Source organism: Staurois parvus, unplaced genomic scaffold (genome assembly GCF_062004578.1).
Source record: "Staurois parvus isolate SC_StPar_1 unplaced genomic scaffold, SC_StPar_1.0 ptg003250l, whole genome shotgun sequence".
Classification (NCBI taxonomy): Eukaryota; Metazoa; Chordata; class Amphibia; order Anura; family Ranidae; genus Staurois; species Staurois parvus.
Window position 1 is genome coordinate 1 of NW_028321046.1, and position 9,502 is coordinate 9,502.

General features: G+C 48.1%; 1 protein-coding gene across 1 annotated transcript; it reads left to right on the forward strand.

Moving 5' to 3' along the window:
• The first annotated feature begins 820 nt into the window (after positions 1 to 820).
• Positions 821 to 9,167, forward strand: LOC149428423 (mRNA export factor). Its single transcript, XM_089667427.1, has 4 exons — positions 821 to 936; positions 2,731 to 2,806; positions 2,929 to 3,123; positions 7,716 to 9,167. Exons 1-4 carry the CDS (start codon positions 821 to 823, stop codon positions 7,800 to 7,802), a joined length of 474 nt encoding a protein of 157 aa, XP_089523553.1. The 3' UTR covers positions 7,803 to 9,167.
• The last annotated feature ends 335 nt before the right edge of the window (positions 9,168 to 9,502 follow it).

Genomic DNA, 9,502 nt, shown 5'->3' on the forward strand with positions numbered 1-9,502 from the left:
AGGGTGACAGTATGTAAAACAAAACATAATAATATAAAAAAATTTAAAATGTAAAAAAGTTTAAAAATTATCATTTTTGTTTATAAACTAGTTTGGGTTTATAAGAAATTTTATAAGAAAAACACTTTTTCAAAGTTTTATTATTTTTATTTTCATTTACATAGCAAAAAAAATAAAAATCCCAGTGGTGAATAAATACAACCAAAATAAAGTTTTATCTGTCTCAAAAAAATGCTAAAAAATTCATATGGGTACAGTGTTGCATGACCGCGCAATTGTCACTCAAAGTGTGATAGAGCTGAAAGCTGAAAATTGGCCTGGGGGGCAGGGAGGGGGTGAAAGTGTCCGGACTGGAAGGGGGGTGAAAGTGCCCGGACTGGAAGGGGGGTGAAAGCGTCCGGACTGGAAGGGCGTAAAAGCGTCCGGACTGGAAGGGGGGTGAAAGCGTCCGGACTGGAAGGGGGGTGAAAGCGTCCGGACTGGAAGGGGGTGAAAGTGTCCGGACTGGAAGGGGGGGAAAGTGTCCGGACTGGAAGGGGGGTGAAAGTGTCCGGACTGGAAGGGCGTAAAAGCGTACGGACTGGAAGGGGGGTGAAAGTGCCCGGACTGGAAGGGGGGTGAAAGTGTCCGGACTGGAAGGGGGGTGAAAGTGTCCGGACTGGAAGGGGGGTGAAAGTGTCCGGACTGGAAGGGGGGTGAAAGTGTCCGGACTGGAAGGGGGGTGAAAGTGTCCGGACTGGAAGGGGGGGAAAGTGTCCGGACTGGAAGGGGTTAAAAAAAGGACTATGAGCTCTTTAGACCTTTAATATACCTTTTATTAATGTTCCAGCACCGATGTGTCGCCATATTTAAAGATAAACAGAACAAGCCAACCGGTTTTGCCCTGGGAAGCATCGAAGGTCGAGTTGCCATCCACTACATCAACCCCCCGAATCCGTGAGTTATAATATGTTCTGCATTGTGGGTAATTATGTGCACCTTCATGTTCCTGGCTGAAACCTCCAAAATTTCTGGGTTTATGAAAAAAAACAAAAAACTTGCTCTCACTCGCAACAGTGTGATGCTGCAGCTGTCCCACATTGGCTCTAAGACTGAGAACTGAGTGATCACGAGTGCTGATCACTCAGCCCTCAGTCTGCCAGATAGGAGAGCAGTGACTGTCCGTTCCAGTTTACCGCTCTTCTTCTGCTGTGGTCACTGGAGCAGATGGGGCGGGCACAGCTAGCTCCAGCTGTTAGCTGCATGCAGAGAGGCGGAGCCAGCTGTCAGTCAGACAGCCAGGTGCATCCTGACAATAGTGTCAGGATCCTTCCAGAGCCCCCCTGGTTCCCGCATTCACTATATCCAGCCCCCCTGGTCCCCGCATTCACTATATCCAGCCCCCCTGATCCCCGCATTCACTATATCCGCTCTCCCCGGCCCCCGCATTCACTATATCCGCTCTCCCCGGCCCCCGCATTCACTATATCCGCTCTCCCCGGCCCCCGCATTCACTATATCCGCTCTCCCCGACCCCCGCATTCACTATATCCGCTCTCCCCGGCCCCCGCATTCACTGTATCCGCTCTCCCCGGCCCCCGCATTCACTGTATCCGCTCTCCCCGGCCCCCGCATTCACTGTATCCGCTCTCCCCGGCCCCCGCATTCACTGTATCCGCTCTCCCCGGCCCCCGCATTCACTGTATCCGCTCTCCCCGGCCCCCGCATTCACTGTATCCGCTCTCCCCGGCCCCCGCATTCACTGTATCCGCTCTCCCCGGCCCCCGCATTCACTGTATCCGCTCTCCCCGGCCCCCGCATTCACTGTATCCGCTCTCCCCGGCCCCCGCATTCACTGTATCCGCTCTCCCCGGCCCCCGCATTCACTGTATCCGCTCTCCCCGGCCCCCGCATTCACTGTATCCGCTCTCCCCGGCCCCCGCATTCACTGTATCCGCTCTCCCCGGCCCCCGCATTCACTGTATCCGCTCTCCCCGGCCCCCGCATTCACTGTATCCGCTCTCCCCGGCCCCCGCATTCACTGTATCCGCTCTCCCCGGCCCCCGCATTCACTGTATCCGCCCTCCCCGGCCCCCGCATTCCCTATATCCGCCCTCCCCGGCCCCCGCATTCCCTATATCCGCCCTCCCCGGACCCCGCATTCCCTATATCCGCCCTCCCCGGACCCCGCATTCCCTATATCCGCTCTCCCCGGACCCCGCATTCCCTATATCCGCTCTCCCCGGACCCCTCATTCACTATATCCGCTCTCCCCGGACCCCGCATTCCCTATATCCGCTCTCCCCGGACCCCGCATTCACTATATCCGCTTTCCCCGGACCCCGCATTCACTATATCCGCTCTCCGGCCCTGCATTCACTATATCCGCTCTCCCCGGACCCCGCATTCCCTATATCCGCTCTCCCCGGACCCCTCATTCACTATATCCCCTCTCCCCGGACCCTGCATTCATATATATAATTTTTTTTTTCTCAAAAGGTGAATGTAGCCTTTTAGATTTGCCAATCTGCCTCTGGATTCGGCAAGTGTTTACCCCTGGAAGTGGGAGGGCTTGGTTTTTGTTTGGTTGTTTTTTTGTTTAAAGTTTTTTTCTGGAGTTCAGCTTGAAGGTATGGGATGGGGTCAGGTGAACAGACATGTCATACTTTGAATCCATTCTTTGTTGTACACTGTTCATGTGTGTTTTGGTGACACGATAAAGACAATAAATAACCCGAGTTTGTATTCCAGAGCCAAAGACAACTTTACATTTAAGTGTCATCGGTCCAATGGGACGAACACGGCCGCTCCCCAGGACATCTATGCTGTACGTATACAAGGATTTCTACAGATCCGGCTGTCAATCTGCTGTCCTTTCTGCCCTGATTCTGGGTTTAGAATTTGGATAGAATTACACCATATTTGTATCTTCATGTCTCCCCCGCCCAGGTAAACGGCATTGCCTTTCACCCGGTACACGGCACGCTGGCCACTGTCGGCTCCGATGGCCGATTTAGTTTCTGGGACAAAGACGCCCGAACCAAACTGAAGACGTCAGAACAGCTGGACCAGCCCATCTCCGCGTGCTGCTTCAACCACAACGGGAACATCTTTGCCTATGCAGCGAGCTATGATTGGTCCAAGGTGAGCGCGTCGAATAATGTCCCGAACTTGGCGATTCCTAGAAATCACATGGTACCTCCGTATTTCTGCCACACACTGATAGACATTCGGACAGCAGATCTAAGACTCGTTCTGGGTTCACACTTAAGCGGTGCCGGGAACTGCATGTGAGTCACACAGGAATACCACCGCCTTCCTGTGCAGAACACGTGATGCCTGTGCGGTGCGATTTATTCATTTCGTATCGCACCACATCTGCACCAAAATGACCCAGGACCTTTTTTTGTTTTGTTTTTCTGTTTCAATATTTTTAATAAAGTTTTTTGTTTTTTATGAACACAACAAGCTCAATATACGCCCACGCAGGGGCCGAGCGTAACAATAACTCAAGGACAGGTACATCCTGCTGACTTGTATTAGCCAAATAATAAAATGTCCAATAACAGCAAGGAAGGACGGTAAACGGCCGAGCCAAATATTATCGGCAGTAGTCTAACATAATACTGTAAAGAGAAGAGGAAAGAAAAAAGGTTAGAAGAAAGGAAAAAAAAAAGGAATCGGAAAGAAAACCTAGAGGAAAGGGAGACTAGAAGAGTCCGGATCCAGGGCTAGCACAGGCAACAATTATAAGGGGTCATAACTAGTAAGGGGCAGGGATGGCAAGGAATAACGTATCCAAGGTTCCCAAACCTTAAGAAATCTCGGATGAAAATCATGAAGAACGCTAGACATGTGTTCATTGATCAGCATATCATTCATCCGGGTCTTCACCCCTTGGAAGACAACCGAAGGGGTTCTCCAAGCTTGAGCTATGGGGCGTTTGGCCGAAATAAAATAGGTAGGATGCCAATTTCTGCTGAGACCTAGACAGACCCAGAATTGGGCAATGTAGAAGGGCCACCTTTGCATCCCTACGGACCGTAATGTGAAATAGCATTTGTAGCAAACCAAAAACCCTAGACCAGAAGCCTATCAATCGCGGGCAGGACCACCAAATGTGTAAGACGTCCCCGCGTAGACCACAGTTCCCGAAACGCCCATCTCCACCAGTTGGATTAAAGTGCGCAGTCAGAGCCCGGACCCAGTACCACCGCAGGAGAACTTTGTAGGCTGCCTCAAGAGTGACTGTATTGAATGAACATTTCGCCACCGTCCCCCAGGCCCTTCGCCAATCCTCCGCCACAATCAAGACACCCAGATCTCGCTCCCACTGAGAGACGTAAGACGGGTGGTGAGGAGGACCTACTGTTAAGGGAGGCATAAATTACAGAAATGAGACCAGGGGACCCTGGGGAGTGCTGACAAACGTGTTCAAAGGATGGTTTGCAGTATGGGTATGTAGAAGTACGACGGAGGGACAGGACCCAGTGGCCCAACTGCAAATATCGATAATATTCCCATGGCGGGACCCCCCTTAATTCTTGAAGAGATGCCCATGAAGGTAACGTACGAGCGTTCAAAAAATCATGGACAATAACAAAGCCATGGGAGGTCCACCAAGAGAAAGAAGGGGATGGTCTAGGCCTGGCGGAAATAAAGGATTAATGCCTAATCGGCAAAAGAGGTAGAAATGATGAAATCAAATTCCCCGAATATTTGACAGAATCCCTGGTTTGTAAACTGTGAAGCATGATGGAGCTCAAATCCGGAGGGCGTAGCTTAGGCGGGAGCCAAAGCAATGTAGTCAAGGAAAGCGGAGCGCAGTTGGGTGATTCCAAGAGTACCCATAACGGGATATCTGTCGTGGCATGGAGCATGGACAACTGGGAAATCTGAGCCGCTAAGTAGTATCTAGAAACGTGTGGGACTCCCAAACCTCCCTGTAATCTATGAGTATATAGAGTGGCTCTAGGAACTCCGGGACGTTTATGAGCCCAAATAAAACGGAGAATCCGGCTTTGCAGTACACGAAGGACAGACGCAGGGACACGAATAGGGACAGTACAGGATCTTCGGCAGGATAGTCATCTTGACAGCATGTAACCAGCCAATCCATGATAAAGAAGGAAACTGGGAAGTAACGGAGCGCAATGAGGGGTAATAATTAGCCGAAAATAAAGTAGAATAGGAGGAAGTAAGTGTAACGCCAAGATAAGCCAGAGAATGGGACGCCCAGCGGTAGGGAAAGTGTCTGCAACCGTTCAACCAGGTCGGCAGGGAGCGTGATATTCAATGCCGCGGTTTTAGACAAATTAATGCGAAGGCCAGAAATAGTCGAAAAACGGTCCAATATGACTTGGAGATTGGGGAGAGTGATGAGAGGATTGGTTAAAACCATTTTGTTTTGTTTTTTTTGTTTTGCTTTTTTTTTTTATTTTCTTGTTTTGTTTTATTTTTTTGTTTGTTTTTTTTTTGCTTTTGGTTTTTCTTTTGTTTTGTTTTTTGCCATAACTGAATTGGTTCGCATGGGTGCTCACACACATACGATCTGATTCTGGCAATTCAAGCTATTTCAGGGTGGAGTTAATTTTAACAATGATACCCGCAGCAGACCACATGAATGCAGTGTGATTTCAATGTGGTGCAGGAAATGCAAAGGGTTTTCTTGCTTTCCCGCGTTGCATATACAGTCAGGTCCATAAATATTGGGACATGGACACAATTCTAACATTTTTGGCTCTATACACCACCACAGTGGATTTGAAATGAAATGAACAAGATGTGCTTTAACTGCAGACTGTCTGCTTTAATTTGAGGGTATTTACATCCAAATCAGGTGAACGGTGTAGGGATTACAGTTTGCATATGTACCTCCCACTTGTTAAGGGACCAAAAGTAATGGGACAGAATAATAATCATAAATCAAACGTTCACTTTTTAATACTTGGTTGCAAATCCTTTGCAGTCAATTACAGCCTGAAGTCTGGAACGCATAGACATCACCAGACGCTGGGTTTCATCCCTGGTGATGCTCTGCCAGGCCTCTACTGCAACTGTCTTCAGTTCCTGCTTGTTCTTGGGGCATTTTCCCTTCAGTTTTGTCTTCAGCAAGTGAAATGCTCAATCGGATTCAGGTCAGGTGATGGACTTGGCCATTGCAGAACATTCCACTTCTTTCCCTTAAAAAACTCTTTGGTTGCTTTTGCAGTCTGCTTTGGGTCATTGTCCATCTGCACTGTGAAGCGTCCAATGAGTTGTGAAGCATTTGGCTGAATATGAGCAGATAATATTCCCGAAACACTTCAGAATTCATCCGGCTGCTTCTGTCAGCAGTCACATCATCAATAAATACAAGAGAAGCAGTTCCATTGGCAGCCATACATGCCCACGCCATGACACTACCACCACCATGCTTCACTGATGAGGTGGTATGCTTAGGATCATGAGCAGTTCCTTCTCCATACTCTTCTCTTCCCATCACTCTGGTACAAGTTGATGTCGGTCTCATCTCTCCATAGGATGTTGTTCCAGAACTGTGAAGGCTTTTTTACATGTCGTTTGGCAAACTCTAATCTGGCCTTCCTGTTTTTGAGGCTCACCAATGGTTTCCATCTTGTGGTGAACCCTCTGTATTCACTCTGGTGAAGTCTTCTCTTGATTGGTGACTTTGACACACATACACCTCCCTCCTGGAGAGTGTTCTTGATCTGCCAACTGTTGTGAAGGGTGTCTTCTTCACCAGGGAAAGAATTCTTCGCTCATCCACCACAGTTGTTTTCCGTGGTCTTCCGGGTCTTTTGGTGTTGCTGAGCTCACCGGTGCGTTCCTTCTTTTTAAGAATGTTCCAAACAGTTGTTTTGGCCACGCCTAATGTTTTTGCTATCTCTCTGATGGGTTTGTTTTGTTTTTTTCAGCCTAATGATGGCTTCACTGATAGTGACAGCTCTTTGGATTTCATCTTGAGAGTTGACAGCAACAGATTCCAAATGCAAATAGCACACTTGAAATGAACTCTGGACCTTTTATCGGCTCATTGTAATTGGGATAATGAGGGAATAACACACACCTGGCCATGGAACAGCTGGGAAGCCAATTGTCCCATTACTTTTGGTCCCTTAACAAGTGGGAGGCACATACGCAAACTGTTGTAATTCCTACACCGTTCACCTGATTTGGATGTAAATACCCTCAAATTAAAGCTGACAGTCTGAAGTTAAAGCACATCTTGTTTGTTTCATTTGAAATCCATTGTGGTGGTGTATAGAGCCAAAAATGTTAGAATTGTGTCGATGTCCCAATATTTATGGACCTGACTGTATGTGAACCTAGGCTGAAGCATCACTAGAAGGGCCACACCGCAGATTGATAGGCCAGATACAAATTGTATTCAGGTATTGGGTCAGATCGAATTCGTCTCTCGAAACGCGTTGGCCTACCTCACTAAGGGTCTGCCGTCACTTTGGACTGTATTAGGGACTCTTCTTGTCTGTCTCTATCCCCCTTTGGTTGGTGAGTATCCATGTTATGCTTCATAATTCTTGGTTTACTACATGAATGCAGGAAGAGGGCGCCCTGCTGTGCTTTTGTTCTGCAGTTTCAATATTTCCCGATCTGTAAGGGCTGCACCTCTACGAATGACCGTTTTTGGTTATCCTAGTCTACATGAAGATTTGAGCGCCGGTTTCATTTGTTCATCATCACCTCTAATGTCCAACCGTTTCCTCTCCTTCCAGGGTCACGAGTTCTACAACCCGCAAAAGAAGAATTATATTTTCCTGCGGAACGCCGCGGAAGAGCTGAAGCCGCGGAGTAAGAAATAATAAAATTCCACCGCCGCGTTATTTAAAGCCAAGTTCTGAATACCATCCTTTTGGAGAGATTAAAACTAAAGGGGGGGTTGTTGTAAAGCCGTGGTATTGCCTTAACACCGCCATATTGCTTTCTTCTTTTTCTTTTTTTTTTTTACACCTTACTGAGCATTTCTTGAGTTCAGGGGGTGGGTATCTGATATCACACATTGTACAACAGAGAGCTTAGTGTAATCTGAGATCTGAGTGGAGGAAATGGACACAAAGGAGAACATGCACACCTGCTGGGTGGTGGAGAGGGGCAGGGATTCCATGGGGTCGGAGGTAAATGATCAGGAGGGACTCATGGAGAGTCACAGTAGGTGCTTTGGATTGAGGAAAGTACACACCATAGAGGGATATGCTTAGTTCATTTTTTTATTCAGAGGTTCACAACCACTTTTAAGAACAGTAGCATGCCTCGTTCACCGTTTACTGAGTATTTCTTAACTTCAGGGGGCTGGTATCTGATGTCACACACTGCACAACCAACAGAGAGCTTAGTGTAATCTGAGATCTGAGTGGAGGAAATGGACACCTAGGAAAACATGCACAGTTAAAGCTGTCAATCACCTACTGTGTGCTGGATTGGGGCAGACATTCCATGGGGTGGGATGTAAATGATGAGGAGGAACTCATGGAGAGTCACAGTAGGTGCTGTGTATTGAGGCTAGTACACATTATAGAGGGGATATGCTTTGGTTATTTCAGAGGTTTACAACCACTTTAAGGACAGTCTTTGTAGTATGCCTGGTTCATAGAGCTCCCGCTGCACTTCAGGAACCCCAGCCAACATTGGAGGCCGCAGGAAGACACCAGCCCCACTGTCAGGTCTATGCCCCGCCTCCTGTCTGCCCCGCCTCTTGTCTACGCTCGTCCTTTCACAAACCGCAGCCGGGCCGGTGGAACGCACTCTTAATCTCTCCCAAGGGTGGTGCCCAGAGTTCGTATTGAATGTTTATTTTTGTTTTATATATTTGTTGTTTTTTTTTTTATATTTGATGTTCAGTTCTGATGTTCTGTAATTTTATTATTGATGATCCTCTCTCTCTCTGAGAGCCTCACACACACTTGCAGGTTCAATCTCTTAGCGACCAAACACTGGAAGCCCTGCTGGTCGGCAGCCTAGTCGGCTTGGACCTTTCTTGGCTGTTCTCGGCTGCAGTTTGGGGGGAGGGGGGGATTCTTGAGGGTAACAGTCATTAATGGGGTGAGGCCCTATCACCAAGGGATCGCTCACATCCCGCTCTGTGTTTTCAAAGACAAATCTGTTCATGTCGTTTTATGAGAGAGACTCGATGAAACGATTTTTCCTATAATAAAGACACCGGTTTAGTATTTGTCTTTGTGTTCTTTTCTGCCACCTTTTTCCTCCATTTGTTCTATAGGGACGCCAGTCACCGCACAGCAGCTTGTTTGTACTCGGGCCGAGATAGACAAGTATAACCCGAGGCTCTAGCACCATCTGTAACGGAATCGACCCCAGACTGCGCTTGAGTACTTCCGTTAGACTACCGCTTCCCTGTCCGAACACCGACCACTGACACCACAGCCGACCGTACAAGACTAGACGACACCAGTCCTGAAGTAAACCAGGAAGTAGACTAGTTTATACAAGATATATACACTCGGGACAGTCCCCCCTCCCTGCATAATGACACAGGGTGGGGCAA

Excerpts from the sequence above, each read along its gene's own strand:
- LOC149428423 (XM_089667427.1), top strand. The coding sequence starts at position 821 with ATGTTCCAGCACCGATGTGTCGCCATATTTAAAGATAAACAGAACAAG. Across the intron at positions 937-2,730 it reads TACATCAACCCCCCGAATCC|AGCCAAAGACAACTTTACAT; the intron begins GTGAGTTATAAT and ends TTTGTATTCCAG. Across the intron at positions 2,807-2,928 it reads CTCCCCAGGACATCTATGCT|GTAAACGGCATTGCCTTTCA; the intron begins GTACGTATACAA and ends TCCCCCGCCCAG.